General features: G+C 41.0%; 1 protein-coding gene across 1 annotated transcript in view; it reads right to left on the reverse strand.

Annotated features, from left to right (window-relative positions):
• Positions 1–14,663: 14,663 nt before the first annotated feature.
• MOSMO (modulator of smoothened) overlaps positions 14,664–24,237 on the reverse strand; it is a 36,667-nt gene continuing 27,093 nt past the window's right edge. Inside the window, exons 2-3 of the mRNA XM_077275052.1 lie at positions 19,606–19,818; positions 14,664–18,364 (exon numbers count right to left, since the gene is read on the reverse strand). Of these exons, the coding sequence (XP_077131167.1) occupies positions 18,180–18,364; positions 19,606–19,818 (398 nt within the window). The 3' untranslated portion in view covers positions 14,664–18,179. The remainder of the gene's footprint in view (positions 18,365–19,605; positions 19,819–24,237) is intronic.

Raw genomic sequence — 24,237 nt, forward strand, 5'->3', positions numbered from 1 at the left:
CATGTGGACTTTAATCTTGAGCTCCTTCCACAAGTTTTCAATTGTGTTAAGGTCAGGAGACTGACTAGGCCACTGCAATACCTTGATTTTTTGCCTCTTGAACCAGGCCTTGGTTTTCTTGGCTGTGTGCTTTGGGTCGTTGTCTTGTTGGAAGATGAAATGACGACCCATCTTAAGATCCTTGATGGAGGAGAGGAGGTTCTTGGCCAAAATCTCCAGGTAGGCCGTGCTATCCATCTTCCCATGGATGCGGACCAGATGGCCAGGCCCCTTGGCTGAGAAACAGCCCCACAGCATGATGCTGTCACCACCATGCTTGACTGTAGGGATGGTATTCTTGGGGTCGTATGCAGTGCCATCCAGTCTCCAAACGTCACGTGTGTGGTTGGCACCAAAGATCTCGATCTTGGTCTCATCAGACCAGAGAACCTTGAACCAGTCAGTCTCAGAGTCCTCCAAGTGATCATGAGCAAACTGTAGACGAGCCTTGACATGACGCTTTGAAAGTAAAGGTACCTTACGGGCTCGTCTGGAACGGAGACCATTGCTGTGGAGTACGTTACTTATGGTATTGACTGAAACCAATGTCCCCACTGCCATGAGATCTTCCCGGAGCTCCTTCCTTGTTGTCCTTGGGTTAGCCTTGACTCTTCGGACAAGCCTGGCCTCGGCACGGGAGGAAACTTTCAAAGGCTGTCCAGGCCGTGGAAGGCTAACAGTAGTTCCATAAGCCTTCCACTTCCGGATGATGCTCCCAACAGTGGAGACAGGTAGGCCCAACTCCTTGGAAAGGGTTTTGTACCCCTTGCCAGCCTTGTGACCCTCCACGATCTTGTCTCTGATGGCCTTGGAATGCTCCTTTGTCTTTCCCATGTTGACCATGTTTGAGTGCTGTTCACAAGTTTGGGGAGGGTCTTAAATAGTCAGAAAAGGCTGGAAAAAGAGATAATTAATCCAAACATGTGAAGCTCATTGTTCTTTGTGCCTGAACTACTTCTTAATACTTTAGGGGAACCAAACAGAATTCTGGTGGGTTGAGGGGTTGAATAATAAATGACCCTCTGAAAAGACTTTTCACAATTTTACAAAAAAATAAACAAAGAAATAACATTTTTTTTTGCTGCAGTGCATTTCACACTTCCAGGCTGATCTACAGTCCAAATGTCACAATGCCAAGTTAATTCCAAATGTGTAAACCTGCTAAATCTGCAGGGGGTTGAATACTACTTGTAGGCACTGTACAGTAGATACAGGAATGTAGCCTTATTATGTATAGCACAGTCCCTTAGTATATAGTGTACTCACTTATTATGTATAGCAGTCCCTTAGTATATAGTGTACTCACCTATTATGTATAACACCATCCTAAGTTACATAGTTTCCTCTTTTAGTATGTATAGCACCATCCTTAGTTACATAGTTCCCTCTTTTATGTATAACACCATCCCTTATTACGTACCATCCTCTCTAGTTATATATGGTGCTGTCCCTTGTTATATAGCTTATGTACAGTGCTGTCTCTTACATAGTGTATTCTTGTTATTTTTGTTATTCACAGCGCCCTCTTTTATTACACAGTCCCCTCTCTTGTTAGATATAAAATGACTGCTGATGGAGCAGCCGGTGACCAGATGACCAGTCCATCAGGTCCTGCATAAGAAAAGAAGCTTTCCCATGCTCCATCAGCCGTCATTGCATTATACAGCTAATAAGACAGGACGGTATGTAATAATAATAAAGGAGACTATGTAATATATATACATATACACTCACCGGCCACTTTATTAGGTACACCTGTCCAACTTCTTGTTAACACTTCATTTCTAATCAGCCAATCACATGGCGGCAACTCAGTGCATTTAGGCATGTAGACATGGTCAAGACAATCTCCTGCAGTTCAAACCGAGCATCAGTATGGGGAAGAAAGGTGATTTGAGTGCCTTTGAACGTGGCATGGTTGTTGGTGCCAGAAGGGCTGGTCTGAGTATTTCAGAAACTGCTGATCTACTGGGATTTTCACGCACAACCATCTCTAGGGTTTACAGAGAATGGTCCGAAAAAGAAAAAAAATCCAGTGAGCGGCAGTTCTGTGGGCGGAAATGCCTTGTTGATGCCAGAGGTCAGAGGAGAATGGGCAGACTGGTTCGAGCTGATAGAAAGGCAACAGTGACTCAAATCGCCACCCGTTACAACCAAGGTAGGCCTAAGAGCATCTCTGAACGCACAGTGCGTCGAACTTTGAGGCAGATGGGCTACAGCAGCAGAAGACCACACCGGGTACCACTCCTTTCAGCTAAGAACAGGAAACTGAGGTTACAATTTGTACAAGCTCATCGAAATTGGACAGTAGAAGATTGGAAAAACGTTGCTTGGTCTGATGAGTCTCGATTTCTGTTGCGACATTCGGATGGTAGGGTCAGAATTTGGCGTAAACAACATGAAAGCATGGATCCATCCTGCCTTGTATGGAGCATCTTTGGGATGTGCAGCCGACAAATCTGTGGCAACTGTGTGATGCCATCATGTCAATATGGACCAAAATCTCTGAGGAATGCTTCCAGCACCTTGTTGAATCTATGCCACGAAGAATTGAGGCAGTTCTGAAGGCAAAAGGGGGTCCAACCCGTTACTAGCATGGTGTACCTAATAAAGTGGCCGGTGAGTGTATGTATGTGTGTGGTGTGAGGCAGTGAGTGGTGTCACATGCGAGGGTCACTATGTGTCTCCCCCAGGATGGAGGCGTATTGAGGCCGTGGGAGTGAATTGCAGTCACAGGCATAGCTGTGATTGCAATGCAGAATAAAAGTAAGTGTTAGTCTTGGGCAAGCTATTTGTCCAAGGCAGATTTAAGAAAATCTGCCATGGGCTTTTATTTTTTAAACGGACTACAGGAAGGTAGTGGGGCAGTCCGTTTCCTCACCAGCCCGGGTTTTACATGTGGCTTACGGCCACAGGTTCTTTGGTAAAAAAAAACCCTGCAGCAGGGGGTTAGGGGTGTCAGTGTGGAGTTTGCAAAGTGTAGAGCAGATGGCTCTGCAAAAGCTCAGCCTGTGTGAGGGAACACAGGGCCCAGCAGAGCGAACTCCTGCACCCTCAGAATACAAGGCGGTGCAGTCGCCCACGGCAACCGCTCCTGGTTATGGACTGTCTTGTTTCCCGGCAGGATATCCTTTTGTTTTCTACTTTGTGAGTACGCTGAACATTAGAGACTTTTGTTTTTAAACTTTCCTGTAGTCACTGCCTGTCTATCAACCCCGCTGCACTACAGTGGGTATATATATGTAGCTTTGTCACCATAAAAGGAGGGGGGCCCAGACATTTCTTGCACAGGGGCCCCAAGCTATCAGTGTCTGCCCCTGATTGAGGGGTCTAGTTTCCAAAATGGGGTCAGTTGTTGGGGGTTTCCATTGTTTAGGCACATCAGGGGCTCTCCAAATGGGACTTGACGCCCGCAGACCATTCCATTAAAGTCTGCATTCCAAAACGTCACTCCGTCACTTCCTAACTCTGCCGTGCACCCAAACAGTAGTTTTCCACCACATATGGGGTATTGGGGTCTCAATTCCAAATATTGTTCTATCTAGTGGCTAACACGGTACAAAGATATATATCTTTCCTGTATTATTCCAACAAATAACAAAAAATTGGGGGCTAAAGTAAAATTTTTGTGAAAAAAAGTAAAATTTTAATTTTTTCCTTCTACATTGCATTAATTCCTGTGAAGCACCTGAAGCATTAATAAACTTCTTGAATGTGGTTTTGAGGCCTTTGAGGGGTGCCGTTTTTAGAATGGTGTCACTTTTGGGTATTTTCTATCATATAGACCCCTCAAAGTCACTTCAAATATAATGTGGTGCCTAAAAAAATGGTTTTATACATTTTGTTGGGAGAATTAGAAATCGCTGGTGAACTTTTAACCCTTCTAACTTCCTTATGAAAAAAATAAATTATGTTTCAAAAATTGTGCTGATGTACAGTAGACATGTAGAAAATGTTATTTATTAACTATGTTCTGTGACATAACTCTCTTTTCTAAGGGCATAAAAATGAAGTTTGAAGATGGCGAAATTTTCGTCAAATTTCCGATATTTTCACGAGCAAACGCAATCGTATCGAACAAAATTTACCAATATCATGAAGCATTGTGTTGAAGCATTCTAGAGTTATTACCTCTTAAAGTCACAGTGGTCACAATTGAAAAAAATGGCCTTGTCAGGAAGGTGAAAACAGACTTCGGGGTGAAGGGGTTAAAAGGAACCTGTCATCAGCTTTTTGTTGAGGAGACATTGATTGTAATGCTAGGTGATTTACTGGGGTTCTTGCTGTAGTGCTGATAAAACAGTTTTACCTGCTGCTGCTCTGCTAGTCTTCTCACAGATGACAGATGATCGTCCTTGATATTCGTGTGCTCTGGATATCCCCATCCCTTCACCAGTGATAGGCAGCTATTTGTCTATGTCAATCAATGTAATGGGCCGGGTTAGACAGCTGAGTCTTGCGAGAGCTAGCAGAGCTGCAGCAGATATAAAAGAGTTTTATCCAGACCACAGCAAGAGGCCCATTAAGTGACACATCACTGGAATCAGGGTCTATATCGCTATTTTATGCTGCTTTCAGATTGGGAAGCATAAACTTGGCAACCGATTGCCTTTAAAACGTAAAGATCCTGACAATTTCTGCCACATCTCAAAGGTTTCAATACATTTCTTGTGTATGATGAAATACACACCAATCCTGATGGTTCCTGTATGCTTGATGTATGGATTGTAATGTGCAACCTGACATGTCTACACCAGAGTTAATGTGTTTTCTCCAAGCTCTCAGATCACATCACTTAGAATGTTTTACCGGAACATATTCTCTAATGCTTTTATAATGTCTTGCTTAACTCCCAAAGGGATGAGAGCGGTATCAGGGTCTTATATTAGGTTTACCCGGGCGGCCGTGTAGCACACTTTACACACTTATTCTGCATGACTGGAAGCAGCAGAGCACAGCGAAGTGACAGATCGAGACCTGCAGAGCTCCATCTATTTCACTGGTTCGATAAAAGGAAAAATGTTTTCTGTTCCCACAAATACTTTTTTTTCATCCTTTCAAGTCAGACATCTGTTTGTCACATATGCGTCCTACCTGCATCTATGTAGTTTATGGTGCTGTTCACCTATCTATATCTTTTGTGTGTATATGACATTTCTGAAATCTCATGGCTTTTGCTGGTACTGTAAAACACAGCCTAAAATATTTTACAAGCAGCTCTCCGGCTGGTTGGGGAACTCACACACACCACTAATTCATGCTATGTTACAAGATCAGTATTGTACAATTCTCTAATGGTTCCTATAACCAGCTATGAGTCAAAACTGTAACTTTGTACAGCAAGATCCAAGAAGAAGTAATGACCAGCAAAAGGAGTCTTAAAAAAAAAAAATAACTTTTATTGTCCATGTTAACATCCATATGGGAAAAATCCACCCAACACCATAGGAAAAAGAGACGCGTTTCAGACAAAAGTCTTTAGTCATCGCCTTGTACCAAGTAGGTATGATGATTAAAGACTGTGCATGACATACATCTGCTTTTCCTATGGTGTTGGATGGATTTTAACATGCTACAATAAGGGCTTATTCACACATCAGTATTTTATCAGCATATGTATACTAAAACCAGGAGGTGAACTGGCAGAGAAAAACTGTAATTGAAAGATTTACACGAGTTCTATATTTTGGAGACGCTCCTGGTTTTGGCAAACAAATACTAATTAAAAATACTGATGTGCGAATAAAGCCTAAAGGTGATTTTTTAAAGGATTCTTTTGCTGGACATTACTTCTGATAAGATCTTGCAATATTACACATCTCCATTCAATGTGTCTCCTAATTCTTGAGGTGAGCTGACATTCTTCACCCTTTCTTGTAACTTTCAATAAGGATATTAGGAGATACTTTATTAAATGCTTTGCTGAAGTCGAGATATACTATATCTACCGCATTTCCCTGATCCACTCAGTCAGCGATTCCATCATAGAAGGAAATTCGATTAGTCTGATATGACTTGCCCGCTACAAACCCATGCTGGCTTTGGTTAATTACTGTGTTCTTACCCAAGTACTTTCATACATGCTGTTGCATAATTTGCTATCAGAAATAGACTCCATGAGGGTGGTATGAGGGCACAACGTCCACAAGTGGGTGTTGTTCTTACAGCCCAACACCATCCAGGGCGATTGGCATTTGCCAAAGAACACCAAGATTGGCAGATTTGACATTGGTGCCCTGTGCTCTTCACAGATGAGAGTAGGTTCACACTGAGCACGACAGACAAGAGTCTGGAGATACCATGGATAACATTCTGCTGCCTGCAACATCCTCCAGCATGACCGGTTTGACAGTGGGTCTGTAATGGTGTGGGGCGGCCTTTCTTTGAAGGGCCACACAGCCCTCCATGTGCTAGCCAGAAGTACCCTGACTGCCATTACGTACCAGGATATCATCAGACCCATTGCGAGACCATATGAAGGTGCACTGGGCCCTGGGTTCCTTCTGATGCATGACAATGCTAGGCCTCATGTAGCTGAAGACATTGATGCTATGAACTGTCCTGCCTGTTCCCCAGACCTGAATCCAATCGTGCACATCATGACTCGTTCCGTCCACCAATGCCACATTGCACCACAGACTGTCCAGGAGTTGACAGATGCTATAATCGAGGTCAGGGAGGAGATCCCTCAGGAGAACATCCGCTGCCTCATCAGGACCATGCTCAGGCATTGTAGGGAGTTAATACAGGCACGTGGAGGCCACACACACTACTGAGCATCATTTCCTTGTCTTGAGGCATTTCCACTGAAGTTGGATCCGCCTGTAATTTGATTTTTCACTTTGATTTTGAGCATCATTCTAAATCCAGATCTCCATGGGATATTAATTTTGATTTACATTGATCATTTTTATGTTTTATTGTTCTCAACACATTCCACTATGTAATAAATAAAGATTTGCAACTGGAATATTTAATTCAGTGATATCTAGGATGTGGGATTTTAATGTTCGCTTTATTTTTTTCAGTAGTGTATATCCCCCATACTGATAAATGTCCATCCTGGTATATGCCCCTGCTACTGGGCCCCATTCTTCTGCTGTTCTTTAATGCATAGAAAAAACCCATTATACTCACCTTCCCTCCACTCACCCGCCACATGCGTCCTCTTCTGAAGCCGGCAGCTGACATCAGCATGCAAGCGACGGGAGCGCATGACGTCACTGCCAAGAGCCACCAGTCACATGCAAACCGATGTGAGCTGCTGGCCTCTGATTAGCCAGCAGCGCGTATTGCTGCACATCCAGTTGAAGTTTCTGCTGGTGTCGGCGGATTGCTTAACCACACGGGCTCCCACCTGCACTACCTGCAACTGCAGTCATTATGTCCTTGGCTGAAACACAAAAATCTCCCAAAAGTTTATTAGTCTTTCAATGTTTAATAGTGCTACAGGTTTAAGTCTAATCAGTACTTTGATTTCTGTACAATCCCCAGTCTGATGATGGCTTGTAACAATAACTCCTAGGATGTCCTTACTATTGTTAAGGTCATACTGGCAGTTCTAGGTTCATAAGATATGTACAGTATATGTTGGGGGCTGACAAGACATTGCAATTGATCGCTGTATTACGCCTGATGATGTATTCATGTACTGATGTTCGTTCTGGTGCTGTATTCGTGCACTGATCCTATAGTAATCTTTCATGATGACGCACATCATCTCGCACACAAGATTTCTCCCGCGCATCCCCCCTACTCTGGAACTCTCTACCCCAACATTTTAGATTATCGCCTACCGTGGAAACCTTCAAAAGGAACCTGAAGACCCACCTCTTCCGACAAGCCTATAACCTGCAGTAGTCACCGATCCACCAAACCGCTGCACAACCAGCTCTATCCTCACCTACTGTATCCTCACCCATCCCTTGTAGATTGTGAGCCCTCGCGGGCAGGGTCCTCTCTCCTCCTGTACCAGTCATGACTTGTATTATTTAAGTTACTGTACTTGTTTTTATTATGTATACCCCTCCTCACATGTAAAGCGCCATGGAATAAATGGCGCTACAATAATAATAATAATTGAGCATCTGACAAGTTTGTGATAGCTACATCCGTATTTATGTTAGGAGCTTTGTACTTGGGTTTGTAAGTTGGGTGGAGGGGAACAAAATGGGAGTCCTACTTTAGAGTGTTGTGTAATTTGTGTAAATCCTGTATTCTTATTTAGTACTTTTATAATACTACATTAGCAGTTATCACTGTGTGTTTTTGTTGTATCACATGTGGACCTGCATCTTCATTATTATCATGAATCTCCTGGAGACCAATGCCTCATCGATCAAACACTGATGTATATTTAAAAAAAAAAAGTATTAAGGGAATTTTTTTTTTAATAGCCTATAGCTAAGCTAATTAATGCTTAATAGTTTGATAGAAGTAATTATTTTATTCAATCTGCTTCCTGTGGATAAACCATTTGAGAACATAATTACTGACTTGTTCAAGTCTTGGTGGTCTATTTAAACGAAGCACTACGATATACAACATCATCATCATCAAGAACTGCAGGATGGATCAGGCTATTAATTTTACCATCCAATCTACTGGAAAATGAGGAAAAAAAATAAATCAAAATTCCGATGTTCTTTGGATTTTGTCCTTGGTATTCATGATGTGGTAAAAATGTCCTGGAAAAATAAGTTTAGGTCAGTACAATTATTGCAATACAAAACTTGTACGTTTTTTTTTGTTATTTAAGTGGTAAAAATAATTTTATAAATTAGTGAAAAAAAAGGCTTGTGTTGCCATTTTTTGAGGCCCATAAAGTTTCTATTTTTCCTTTGATGGAGCTGAATGGGTGCTTTTTTTTTTTACGTAGAAAGCTGGTGTTTTTATTAGTGCTTTTTTAGGATACATACAACATATGACCTGTATTGTGCGGTGTATTTTTTTTCCTTTTAATTATAAGCTTTCTTGCGGAGAGATTAGATTGTAAAGTTTACATTATAAATAGATGTTAAATTTCTTGGAGTCAAGTCCAAAAAGGTTTTCACTGAGACTGTGTATTTCTTCCCCTGCATGGAATTGACCAATCATAAGCAGGCAGCAACATACTGCAGGGAAGAACACACCCAGACAAAAGGATAAAGTAGGTTTATCAGTGTGAGACATGTAATAATAGACAGTCTGCTCTCCTTACTGTAGAGATGTGGGTGATTACAAGTGACACCTCCAATTGTTATCTCAGAGCAGGTAGTGTGGGGAAGGGGTGTACTGCTGAGCTGACAGCACTGTGAGAGAAGAGCTGCAATACGGTCTGTAATGAGGCAAAGCTCAGCTCTGCTGTACTGAACCCCCCCACTGACTGTGGCGAAATGAAAGCTGAAAGACATTTATAATCGCACACAGCTCTGTAGGGAAATCAGTGAGGAGAAAGCAGACTGTCCATCATTACATGCTACTGAAGGGGCGTGTTCTTTCCCCCCTGTATGTTGCTGCCTGCTTATGATTGGTCAACCTGATACAGGGGAAGAAGTAGATCCATGTACACATCAGTTTTAAAAGCCGATCCATGTCTCTGGTCCATGAGGCTCAGATCATATCTTGTTCTCAACAGTCTTGCAGATCAAGCTCGGCCATTAAAATCTTTAGAGATCTGTACAAGACACAAATGAAGTTGTACTTCTGTGTTCCATCAGAGTTTAATCTCTTTTTAGCTGATGCATTACTAAAAAGTCAATGGATATAATTTTAGATAATCTACCTGCTTCAGTGAGGGGGAAAAAACAAAACAAAACAGTCAACTAGGATGCAAGTAGGAGGACACCAGACACCTCTTGGGTGGTAGCACTGACATGAATATGTGAATGGAGCCTAGCCCATTAATTTAGGTGTAGAGAACAACCCTTACTTTAACTTTGCATTGATGGCAATAGCAGTTACTATTTCAGGTATGTTCCCCGTGAGGTCACAATTTTCTACATCAGATCACAACGTGGACTCACAACTACGTGAATTGGCGCGAGTTACGTTCCATCAATATAAAACGGTTACTGTTGGGTAAATAGATTAGCTCTCCTCTAACACAAATCTCATTAAGTGCTAATGGAGAATTCTGACCTCGTCTCCCAGGACGTTGGATGCTTGGCAGATGCTAATTTAACGTAAAATGGAATAATCATATTTCAATTTTGATAAGCAGAAATAGTCTCATGACGGCTTTGTGGATCGGTTTCAAAGTAAGTGGAAGAGGGGGAGAGAAGAAGAAAAAAAAGAAAAGGCCCTCATATAACAGAGTGACGATCCAACATCAATTTATCTTCTCTAGCTAAATTGCATTCACACATTGTGGACTCAGGAACGTAATCCCATTATTCAGCACTCCTGAGACAGCGCAATACAGAGCTCTTTCATTAGATACATGTGCTGGGTATAGCTACAGGACACTTATAAGCAATGAAGCTTGACAAGAAAATGCAATCCTCCACTTCCCAAGATTTTATGCTGTGTTTGGTGACATTCTTTTTATGGAATAGGCTATTAGAAATGTGCGATTCTACAAAAACAAAAAGAATTTTAAGCTAAAGAACACCATACACATTAGATGGCTGTCAGACAAACCATCGCTCGACAGCCATCTTTCCCATACACAGAGGCGCTCGGTCTGATGAGTGCTTCGAGAGAGTCCATGCCAAACACCTCTGGCGGTGGCTTGACTCCAGAAGAACAAAAGGATTGATAGTCAATTGTCCGGGGACAGGGGCCGATACTGTGCCAGAACAGTATATGGGCCCTTTGTAATCCAAGACATCATCATAATGCACCCACTTAAGAGTCTGTGACAGAAGCAACTAGACGCTTTGGAGGTGGAAATTAGCCCTCTTACTTCTTGGGTCATTCTCCGAGTGCACACGTTGCACCAATGTCCGTCGCTGGTTCAGGGCCACATTAGACTTTTGGCCGAGCCAATTGAGATCAGTAGGTTTTGATGACATTATTCTAATGTGTATCACAAAACACTCAACCTTCAGATATGTGGTTAATAGCATTCTGAAACTGTGCGGCGGCTGCACTGAACTTTTGAAGCGTGATCACCAATCAAGCGTTTCATGGCAAATAGCCAACAGGGTCGCAAGAAGCGTGTTGGGCAAAAAAGGTGCAAAATAACTGCCCATGAATTGAGGAAAATCAAGCGTGAAGCTGCCAAGATGCCATTTGCCACCAGTTTTGCCATATTTCAGAGCTGCAACGTTACTGGAGTAACAAAAAGCACAAGGTTTGAGAACATAGTTGTTGATCAATAATAAAAATAATCCTCTAAAATACAATTTGCCTAATAATTCTGCACATAATGTAAGTGGGATGACAAGTCTATGGGGGTTTGTTTCTCCAGACTAGTCAAAAGCTTAAATTTGCATATTAAAAACAGACTTTAACAGATCCTTGAAAAAAGCATTTCTAATGTGTCAAACAGGATTAAATTCTTATTAGGCGGGGAGTTTCTAAAGGAATATATACATGCTAGTAATTTGGGGGGCATGGGGGACCTGTCAGGTTTCCTTTAAATGGTGAATATAGATTGTGATTTAGATTAAAATAAGTGTCACATATTGAAGAAAAGTAAAAAAAACAAACTTCATAAAAACCTAAATTTAAAAGAATAGGTCATTCCTTTTGAGTTTTTTTTATGTAGCTTTTATTTTGTATCTTCACAAGCTGTCTCGAGGGTCCCGGGGTGGTACACACTGCGTAGCGAGGCTGTGTGCGCACACGTTATGGCAGCCTCAATAAGTCTTACAGGGGGGCTGTCTAACTTGGAAAACTCATTTTCTTTCACTTTTCTAGGAAATTCTAAATTAAACTGTAAAGGCCTCATTCATTTTAGGCGTCATTCACATGTCTGAGTTCTATGTACATGTTCTGTTTTTGCATGGATAATACACGTACCCATTATAAACTATGGGACTGTTCACATGTCCGTTTTCACGGACCATATAGCACTGTGCAAAACACATAGCGACATGTCCGTTTGCCTAAAGCATCATGGATGAAAAGGGCGAATACAAGTCTATGAAAAACACATACAGCACATCAATGGCTTCGTGTGCCATCCATACTGAACACTGAAAAGGATAGGAGAAAAACCACTGATGACACACTGATGGTAAAAAACGAACACATGGACCGTACGCCGATACCATTTTTTAACGTGTTTAAAACACTCACGTGTGAATGAGACCTTACCTACAAGAAAAGAAGATGTACAGACCTAATTGTTAAGAGGTTAGATATTACATGCTAAACTCAGAAGAAGCCTAGAAAGCAGGCGAAACCCAGGTTGGGCTGCTGTCAACTAGCCACATGTTTTAACTTGAATTCTAGAATCTTGTTTTCTGGATGTTTACGAGTATATGAAGGCACCGCTGGTGAAGACAACGCCACCTTCCCCACCGCACAAGAAAACAAACTTGGCTTTAAAAAAGGATTTTCCAGCTTGATGAAAAATCCAATTCGGACTGTCTGCAGGTAAATGTCACCGCTTTCTGGTCAGGTCTGTAGATAAAGAATATTCACTGCAGGCAGAATTATGTTATGTCTATGGCAGCATCACCAGGATAAAACAAAAAACGCTATTAGGGTACGTTCACACAGGACTTTTTTGCTGCTTTTTTTTGCTGCTTTTTTTTATGCTAATTTTCAGCTGCTTTTTACAGTACCAGTAAAGCCTATGAGATTTCAGAAATCTCATGCACACACGTTGGTTTTTTGTTTGATCAGTTTTTTCTGCTTTGCTGCTTTTTTTGGACATAGGGCATGTCACTTCTTTCAGCGTTTTTGCTGCGTTTTTGCAGCGTTTTTTCACCCATTGACTTGAATGGGTGATGAAAAAAACGCTGCAAAAACGCTGAAAAAACGCATGTAGCATTATTTGCTGCTTTTTTTGTGCAGAAAATCATGGCCAGCAGGAAGGGATCTCACAGCCAAGAGCTTAGGGGTGTGGTTAGTGAGGTGTGAAGAGCCATTGTGAGGTGTGAAGAGCCATTGTGAGGTGTCCTGATTGTGATCTATTGTGAGGGAGTTCCTGGTAGTGAGGTGTGAAGAGCCATTGTGAGCCATTGTCAGGTGTGGAGAGCCATTGTGAGGTGTCCTGATTGTGATCTATTGTGAGGGAGTTCCTGGTAGTGAGGTGTGAAGAGCCATTGTGAGCCATTGTCAGGTGTGAAGAGCCATTGTGAGGTGTCCTTTTCTAACAAATTAAATGACCAGGTAGTAGGTAAATACCTGCGTGCTTGAGTACTAACTGAGTGTCTTTGGTGTAGTCATCAAACATGTTTGATTCACCATATACCACAAAAAAAGCATGAAAAAAACGCACAAAAAACGCACCCAAAAAACGCACAAAAAACGCACCTATAAACAGCTGAAAATTAGCATAAAAAAAAGCAGCAAAAAAAAAGCAGCAAAAAAGTCCTGTGTGAACGTACCCTTAGGCTGTATTCTTGTATTTACACATCCGTGCGACACATCCTAGTGCTGTGCGGCTTTTTCTCAGACAGCACACGGACCCATAGAGTTGTACTGATCCGTATACACATCAGTTAAAGAAACGGAAAACCGCATCCTCACAACAAGTCCTATCCTCGCTCATGTTGCAGACCAGTTTATGGGTGTTCCGAATAAAACAGATGACACTCCACACCCCATCCGAGTTTCAATCCATTTTTTTTTTTTTTTTTTTTTTAAACTGACTGATTGCCAAGAACCAATGGCTAAAAAAAATAAATAAATGTTTAGACTACCTGCTTCAGTAAAAAAAAAAATAGATGCAACAAAGATGACATCTGAGGAAGGAGAGAAAAAACACGAAACAAAAAGAATGGTCCGCTTCTTCCAAATGGTAATACTCACATGGACGTGGGAATGCAGCAATATGCTTTTTTTTCTTTTTAAAGAAAACACCATAACCAGTTTATGTAGTTTTTTTTTTTTTACCAAAACCAGAAGTGGATGCATCTAGAAGGAAAGGGACAAGTATTTATGCTACTGGTGTTTTTTTTAAATAGTTTTCACACAATTATTTTTTACATTTTGAATTCTAAAAACCTTAATATTAATGCAATGGAATTCAATGAGTCTTTAGATCATGGGGGTAACTTCTCTATATGGCAGATTATATATATATATATATATATATATATATATATATATATATATATATATATATATATATATATATATTACATATAAAAAAATTATATACCCAAAAAAATATATATACACACACACACCAAATTATATATATATATATATATATATATATATATATATATATATATATATATATATATATATATATATACACACACACACACATATATACACACACACATACACTGAACTAATGCAACGCAATGGATAGGATATACAAGGGTAAGGATTTATGCTTCGCCTTCCTGTTGGATCCATTTCTTGCCAAGCAGTAGTGATGTTTTTTTCCTTCAGACCTATGCAATACCCAGACAATGTTACAGATGACTGAAGCTTTTGAACTTTTCGAACTTGACTTTCTTTACAATAAATGGTGGACACAAGCAAAAAACAAACAAAACAAAAACACCTGAATATCAAGTTTCGTTTTTGTATTCCCGTTTATATGTATTTTTTTTCTGCAAATATTTCCATATAATCATGTGACAATGAAATAGTTATCTACAGAATGCAAATGTCATGAGAAAACAAAATGGTGCGAGGGATGGAGGGTAAAGTAAAGATTTAAAAAATAAAAAAAAAAAATCTCACAAAATAATTTAAGAATGTCCATCTGACTGATAATAAATTAGTCATAACAAGTAACACACATTACAGAACAAAGGTATTTACATCGTGTTGACCTAGTAGTGACGTCTCCTGGAGCATACTTTTGTTTTAGAGTCTGTAGCTGTGCTTGGGAGTAAATCGCTGGTAAAAATGCGGCTACATGTAGCAGGTGAGATCAGAGAACGCAAAAGAAGGAAAAAAAATAAAATCCTCAATGGGAATACAAAATGAATGTGGGGAAAAAACAATTAGGTGACAGTATATAAATAATAAATAAACAAAGGACTGGTGCTAATTTATGGGGTCAAATATAGAAATCCCCTTTAAATTAGGGCAACTATGATATGGGCCATAGGGGAGAGATTGGATCCAGAAACTCACTTCTATACATTGTAACGTACGGGCTGTTCTGGTTTTTGTTTGGATGAACAGGGCTGTGCCAGCAGATCTGCCACGTGTATTTCTTTAGATTTTATTTTAAATTGTCTAATCAGGATAAAAAATAAAATAATCCATGTGTGAATTCAGCCTTGATCCCTCCTCTACCCCAGAGCTTCTCAAGTTTGCCCCTATGACAAGTGAAGAATACAGATCTGACTCACGTGAATGCATTTTTCCAATATGTGTCCTCTGTTGGTGAATTGTGCAAGAAATATCTTTTTCAGGTGGTTTCCACCAAGAATCCACCTGAAAAAGCGCCACAAGATCACCATAAAAAAAATGAATAGAACGCACAGCAGTGCGCACATATTCGGTCTATTCTAACTTCAGGGTTTGGAAGCGGTTAAAAGGAGTGACATGCTCGATCTTCGGGAGGCTTCATTTGGAAGCAGTTGGATCATTAGAGTTCAAAATAAAGGGAAAAGAGGAGGCCGAAACAAAATATGACAGCAAAACTGCCAGAAGCCACTTTTTTATGGAGAAGGAAAGAGTACAAGTTGTTTTTTTTCCTTATCTAACTATCTGGGAGGCCATAAACATTAAAAGGAAACTGTCAGTAAGATCAACCCTCATGAGCCATTTATCTGGACATGCAGGTATAAAAAGTTGAACAAAATGATACCTTGATATCTAAAAACTGATGTCTTATTCCAGAGAAATCAACGATTTTATAAATATGTAAATGAACTGTTAAGATCTATGGGCCAGACATAGATCTCCCTGAGAATCTGCCTCCAGAGTTTATTTTAAATGAAAGGGGGAGTTATTAGTGTGAGACATGGAATGACTGACAGTTATAATTACACTCAGCAGAACTGATCTTTGTCTCATTACAAACACATCCACAGTTGTAGTTCTCCTCTCATAGTGCCGTTAGCTCTTCTATACTGCCCTCTACCGACACCGGTGGTGTGAGATAGAAACTTAAGAAGTGTTAGTTGTAGTCAGGCACAGCTCTGCAACTGAGCGGACAGAAGAAACTGCAAATGTGTTTGTAATGAGACAAATTTCAGCTCTGCTGTACTGTGTTATTTGTAATCACAAATAGCTCTGCAGTGAGAATCGGAGAGAAGACTGTCGGTCATTACATGTCTCACACTGGTAATGCCCCCTAATCTATTGAGGCAGATTCTCGGGGAGCGACCTATGTCTGACCTATAGATATTAAAAGCTCATTTATATATTAAGCAAAATGTGGATTTCTCTGGAATAAGAGATCTGATTGCAGACATCAAGGTGTTATTTTATTTTATTCGACTTTCTATAATTTGTATGTCGATATAGATGATTGGGAGGGTTGATCCTATTGACAGATTCCTTCTAAAACAAAAGAAAACCAAAAGTCAATTTCAAAACAAACGATCATTTTAGGAGAGGCCGTCATCGCCTGGAACGAAGTTGGTCGGGTTTAAAATTTTAGTCCATTGGTCAATAGATCACGAAAGATCTTTCCAAGAAAGAATGTTCCCAGAGAGATTTCAGTCCTACGTGGACTAACACGTTTATCGGCAGGACATTATTCACCGGAGCATTTCTATTACGATCTCAGGTGTATGGCCACGGGGGTTGTACAACATTATAGATATCCGGAATAGAGAGGCCACATATTGGGTAAAAAAGAAAGAAGAAACCAACTCTCTCACCCCTATTATTGACGCTTCTAGAAGACCTAATTTAAAGGGGGTCCAATGTAGGATCAACCATCAAGCAACTGAAAAGATCACAGAAGTCAACCTCAAGATGAATTAGGTTGCTTTAAAAATAATAATAAAAAAAGATATATGAAATGTTTCTACCATTAAAAACTAAAAACGGAGGGCTGCTACAATGTATGAGGTAAACTGAAGACCATTCACTACGCAGTCTTCAGGGAAATGGCTTTAGTTATCTACCGGTTCCAGTTTGCGCGCCACAGTGATTTCGCTAGCAAAGCATTTGTAGCCTTCTTTTCCCAGAACTGCCTGTATATAACACTGTATACTGCGTCAGCAAAAAATATATATATATATTTATATAAATATAAATGAAAAAGACAACCCCGTCCTAAAATGTGTTCTTCTAATGGCCCAGTAAAGAGGGGATAGGATTAGTGTTTCCAGTATCCTGTATGCTTTGAAAAGGAATACAATATTCCCCTCATATCAGCAAAGCACCATTCCAATTAGTTTTTTTCTTTAATAATAATATGACCGTCCTTTGTCGCGCACCCTTTGCTTAGTACCAACTTCCTCCCATATAGCCATATTTCCAACAAGGAACCCACCGACATACTAAGCTGTCAGGAACACACAAAACCAAGCTTTGAGCTGGAGGACGTCATGGGGGGTTGATCTCTTTGCTCCTTCACGTGGAGAATCTTCAGTCACCGAGTCTCTAGTCCGCGACTGCTCCAACTTTTCGTCTCCTAAGTGAGGCCAGCCTCACTTGGCCTCGAAAGGATGCTAGGGTCATACTCCAAGAAATCATAAATACTCTTGAGATTCGTTTCCTCTTCAGTTCCTATGTTAGCAGACAATGAAATGAGATTTGGGTACAGTAATGAAGGTCAGTTTTGCTTGTCAGTGTAAAGCATCGTTCTTCACGAGTCCACGTCACAGTGCAGACCTGACGGCATCAATATGCTCAGGAGATCAGTCAATGATATTCGTATTTGGTTGTGGAAAGAAAGGCTCTCCATTTGATCCAAAGTGCATAGTGAGAACAAGTCAATGTCTTTTAGCTTCTCAGTTCTTTTGTCCCTTTCAGGTATTCTCCCGAGAAGGCAAGGTCTTCAGAGGTGTTCAAGGAACCCCCTTTTCCCCACCAACTTTCCCAACAAATTTATATTATCCATTCCAAGGAGAAAAAAAATAAAATAGAGTCTCGTCGTTCTCCCCTTTATATCAGCCAGGTAAACATACTTTGCCTGCAAATAATAGTCCCACTATAGTAAAGAAAATGGATAAGACAAAAAGTACATAGGATGACCCAACTACAGTATTGTTGGGTAGTTTGTAGGGCTGTCCACCAACTTCATTGATGTAAAATCCTATGGGGAATATTAATGCTGCCATACAGAAGAGGATCACTGCAAGAAAAAAAAAAAAAAAGATTATATTTTACTTTACTAAGAAATTTGTCGGTTACTTAAGTATCCCCAAGGTCACGTTCACCTGACTGAGGCCTTAGTTGGGCTTCTCTACATTGGGACAACAAATGATGCAATGCTACGCTCTATAAAAGCATCCATACAATAAATGTATATTAAAATGGTACACAATGTTACTGTATGGTCTGCTCCTATTTTCTCTAGGGTGACCATAAAAAAAAAGGAAAATAAACTTTTAAAGTACTCAATATGGGGTATATGTCTAGGGATGCTAAAATATTCTATTGACATGTCAACCTCTACTAAAAGCCAAGCTAAGAAACATGATCTCCAGAACAATCCTATGTCTCACACAGTAGTGTAGTCTCGGCCTCTAATCATAAATGCAATGATTCTCAGCTTTCTATTACAGATATAAAAGATCTAAAATGGATAAACGGGAATAAATCTCGGTCTACAGTCATGTCCCTTTAAGATCTTCTCCGGTCACACTGTGAGGAGTATTGCATTAAGAACCTGATGAAGACCCCTGCTTCGAGTCAAAACGTATTTATTAATACACTCTAAGACTAAACCTGAAGTCCTGTATTCCTGAGATCTGTCAAAGGCATTGCTCTGAACAGGGCTGTGGAGTCGGTAAGCCAAACCTCCGACTCCTCAATTTCCATGACGCCGACTCCACCAAAACGGGCTCCGACTCCGACTTCACAGCCCCGGCTCGGAGTAGTGTTTTTATGTTTTGGCTGGGGTGGTTTAACATTGTACCCCCAATGTAAAGGTAACAAAAATACAACAAACAATATTCAGAGAAATGCCTTTGACGGATCTCCGGTATACAGAGCTTCATGTTTATTCTTAGAGTGTATTAATAAATACGTTTTAACTTGAAGCAGGGGTCTTCATCAGGTTCTTGATGCAATACTCTTCACAGTGTGACTGGAGAAGATTTTAGGAGGACATGATCTATACACACCCCACTAATTTAATATTTATGATTCTTGACCTCAATATATTTGTGTTTGTGTTATTAAATTACAGGCTGGCGGTCATCTCTAGTGTATACGGAGTCGATGATCTATACTCCATTTACTGTAATATGGCTATAAACTAATACATGAAATGGCCAGCGGTGAACACTAGGCCAATGATTTCAGAAGTGGCGTCATCCAGTATAATAAGGATCTACAGCAAGTACCCCCCGAATCCTCATTAACACTTACTGCCAGTGAATGCTATCCAGCGGGCATATTTTGTAGCTTCTCTTCTCCAGTGGGAAGCCACTAGCAATCCGCACGTAACAGTCAATGATATAATTCCCATAATGATGAAAAACAGTGTAGTAACCCACTCCGGAGGGAGCCGCGGAGGAATGCAGGTCCTGTCACGTCCATGGATGGTCTGACATTGCCTGACAAGGCCGACTGTGAGAGCACCTGCGGACAATAGAGATGGCATTAACACCGGAGAGTACAGAAAATCCATCATTATCTCAGCCAGACGACACAATAATAATAAAAACGGAAGACGAGAAAATGATAGAACGCACGAAGAATAAAAACAACAAAGAAACAACACAACATTTCCCCAGTGTGACAGGTCACTTAATGTAGATGTTCTTATAAATTCGGAAGAAAAAAGAAACCACAAAGTGTCCACGCTGAAAGCAACAGTACCAGATTTATCGCCATGTTTGGGAGAATAGCCAGAGGGATCTTTCCTAGCGCCTCATTAATGTGTATGGGGACCAGTAACTTCTGTAAGCCAATTTTCAGTTCGAAAAGTCACGTATCTAATGTGTATGGAGACATTTTGACTCGTCCTCAAAAGGTTGCAAAAATGAAACTGTGGGCAGCAAGTTATCGAAGACAGCCCCACTTGTAAATGTAATAGAGGGACAGCAACTAAAGTGGTTGCCCAGAAAGGATAGCACTCTTAAAGGGGAAGTCCCAAACCAAAGTAGCGGCATATTTGTAACCGGTTTAGGATTGGTGGAGGTCTGTCCTCTAGGACCTGCACCACTACCGAGTATTAGAGGAGTAGAAATTGGTAGACAACATTCAGTAGAACATACTCGGCTAAATTTATTACTATGTTTGCGCGCAAACGTTTGTGAAATCTATAACATTTAATTTTTTGGGGAGCCAAAATAACTAATATTTTATGGGATTTAATGCACCATTTTTATTATCTACCCGAAAACATAAAAATAATGAGAAAAGGATGAGTGGTTAATCTTTTGGTGTAAAGAATAATATTTATCATTGCATTTACACATAAAAGCAGCAAAAAAGTTGCAGATACTAAATAGATCAAAGCAGAAAGGCGTGGAACAAATACAAATACTGAATTGGCACCAAATTTACCATTAAAGGAATTGTCCACTACTAGGACAACACCTTATTCATCAAAATGTTTGGCCCCATAAAATAATAAAGCCTATCCTCCCCTCCTGTGCCGGCCCCGCTCCCGCTGTGTTGGCACTCGCTCTCGCCGAGACGGATGCGGTGTTGTGACATGTGATTGCTGCGCCCAATCAGTGTTGGCGTCACTGTCCCCGCCTTCGGACAAATCGATCATGAACAGGAAGTTTGGGTTGGATTTGTCCAAAGGCAGAGACAGTGCTGATTGGGTGCCAATGTCACATGTCACAACACGGCATGAGAGCCCTGGGGAACGCAAGACACCACGGGTGCAGCACAGGCACGGGAGGAGAGTATAGGCTTTATTATTTTAATCTGGGCCAAGCGAGGGGGATGACAACAAGTTGTCCAAGTAGTGGACAACTTTTTTTTTTTTTTAAGTTTCAACAACTGATAGCTGATATCTTGCATCACAACCCACAGTAGTGCTCCGCAAAACACAAGCTCATAAAAAGATATATCCGACGATCAGGGTAGATGAGCAGGCTGATCAGTAGGAGATATTTGGTGCAGCTAGCCCACAAATGTGTTGCATGAGATTAGGAACATGACTTTCTGCCAGAAACAGCACCATCCTCATTTATGGGCAGCTCGGTTTAATCACTTGAATGGAGCGGTGATGCACAAAGCCCACGGACAAGAATGGGATGGTGTTTGGAAGAAAGCATCCATGCTTTTCTAATCTCATGCGTCATTACATTATTTCTCATACTAAGTGGCTATAGACACGATATTTTGCAATGCTGAATGATCATTAACAGTGGGTGATCAAAAGCCGTGTAAACCGGCTCACGATGGGCTAGTTAACGGCTCGGGTGCACAGAAGAAGCAGCAAGCCTAGACTTGTCCAGATTAGATGAATGCGAGACTGTGATGAATAAAACATTTCACCGTCTTGGAATAATAACAAAGAAAGTGAAGACAATTGCTCTTTAAAGAGGCCCTTCACTTTGTGGATCAGAAAGTAGCCAATTCTTCGGGTTAGGTCTCACCGAGCCCAGAATCTGGCCATGTGGTGAGAAGCTCCAAAATATCTGAGAAATGATCAATATCACAGGGACTGCAACAAAAAGGTAGGGATGGTGACCACCGCTAAGGGCCTGCTCAGACAAGCCTCCTAAGAGGTGAGCGCTTGTCTTATGTTCCACAATCCCCTAAACTTTACTTAGATACTTAACTACTTTTCACCAGACCCCTTCATCACCAATCATTGCTGATCATTGGGTGTCCGCGTGCCGCTCCATTCATTTTCTATTGGGCTGCCGGAAAAGCCAAGTGAAGTGCTCAGCAGCTCCATATGGTTGAGAAGTCTTTGAGATCATCCCTATTCACTTCGTGAGAGCGAAGCTGGCCTACAAGAAACAAATGCATGGACAGGAGTCCTTGCAGTGATGATATGGCCTCCACAGAACCCTGATCTCAACATGTTCCAGTCTGCCTAGGATTACAAGAAGAGACAGAAGGATTTGCACAAGCGACATCCACAGAAGATCTGTGGTAGGTTCTCCACGATGTGTGACAACTTTCTTACAAGTTCCTTCTCAAACAGTGTGCAAGTATCTAGAAGAATTGATGTTTTGATGCCTTCAAAAACGGCAAAGGGCAGTAACACTATTTTTCCCACACCGGCACAAAACCTTTGCACAGTATTGTATATATTATACATACCCACACATGACAAAGGATAGGTTGATGTTCTGGCTCAGCCTAGTCCTAGCTGTATGACCACCAGCGGAGCTCCCACAATCCACTCCACTGACATCTCGCTATGTGAACATCGGTATATGCAATGGGACAGCTCCCGGGGCCTAAACTGAACAGAGACTCCATTTTGGCCTCTGGGTAGGTGTAATCGGGGTGCCGTCTCAAAGAACATATACTGTATTTTTTTTTTTTAAGCCTTGCCACCTTCCATGGTAATGTGCTGGCCAAGGCTGTGGAGTCGGTAAGCCAAACCTCCAACTCCTCAATTTCCATGACACCGACTCCACGACTCCAACTCCACAGCCCTGGTGCTGGCGAATGTTTCTGATGTATAACGTATACCTCCCATGAAAGAGGTATGAATAGGTCTCAGAAAGTAGAAAGGATCAGAAAAAAAGTAAGAAAAGAAAGCAAAAGAAAAGCGAAATACCTGCAGAGCAACACGATTCGCGCAGATTTAAGCGGCGTGCTTCATTGCCGTCCGAGCCCTGTGACCTACAGACGAGCCGGCGACTACGCTACTTAATGAATGTTTAATTAAACACAAAAAAAAAAGCCTTGGAAGGAAAGTCACGTAGCAGCTATGAGCGGAGTCACAATTATTCTAATTAACCTTCTTTATAAAGCAGCATTCATATTTAATAAAAGGGTACAGTCCTCGGCTGAACTCGCGGCTCATCTAAATTAATAGCAGCCATTCTTCGCCTTCCACGTCTCTTATAGGAAAGGGCTCATTTTACAAAGCACAGACGCAGAGATTGCTTAAGGATGAACTTTAGACAAAAACTACATGAAACAAAAAAAAGGGAAAAAAAAAAAGAAAAAAAAAAAAAAAAGGATAACAAAAAGGGATCCTACTGCAAACTGAAAGCAACTGTGTAGACCTGCACTGTTCTACATGTTAGAAAATTGAAAGGGTACTGCCATCTCCAAGATCCTGTCCCAATATGTAGTAGGTGTAATAATAATAATATTAGAAAATTCCTCTGATTAGAGACTTGGCTACGTCACTTACCCCATGTGCAGGCATTGCAGGACCTTAGGTATCCATGGTTACAACCACTCACATAGTGACAGCTGTCATAAACATGGATACCTAAGCTACTACAATGCCCTGCACATGGGGTAAGTAACCTAGCTAATCAGAAGAACTATACTACATTTCTAATTGGAGATATTTGCTAATATTATTACACCTACTACATATTTTGTTGGTGTAATAATATTTTTCTCTGGTATTTAAGCCGCTTCCAGAAGAGAGCTCAGTTATACAAGAGTGCTCATCTGACGGTGCCCGTGTATGGGGGACCTGAGAGAGGTAACCATCGACTGAACGACTGTTCATCCGACCGCTATGCGATGTGTATGGGTAGCTTCATTAACAGTGCATCCTTCAGTGAGCTGAATTTTAGCTCAATTTTTGCATTCTGTGCAAGCCGGGGTGTGGCCTCCCTTTCCTGAGCTAGAAATTACATTTAAAGGCTTCCCCAGACTGGTGTCCACAGACTGGGACTCGGTCCTTTTGTCTGCCCTTATTCACACACTGAGGTCAACTCTGACACACGGTAAGGTTTTTAATATTAGACAATGCAGGAACCGTCCTGATCAGAGTCACCTTGTCGACGGTGGGATGGCTTTTATGCTATTTTTGATCAAAAACAGTATTACTAAGGACCCTGAGTTATTTAAATGCACTTTTGCTTTTTATTTATTTAGTTACAGCAGGGT

Source organism: Ranitomeya variabilis, chromosome 7 (genome assembly GCF_051348905.1).
Source record: "Ranitomeya variabilis isolate aRanVar5 chromosome 7, aRanVar5.hap1, whole genome shotgun sequence".
Lineage (NCBI taxonomy): Eukaryota > Metazoa > Chordata > Amphibia > Anura > Dendrobatidae > Ranitomeya > Ranitomeya variabilis.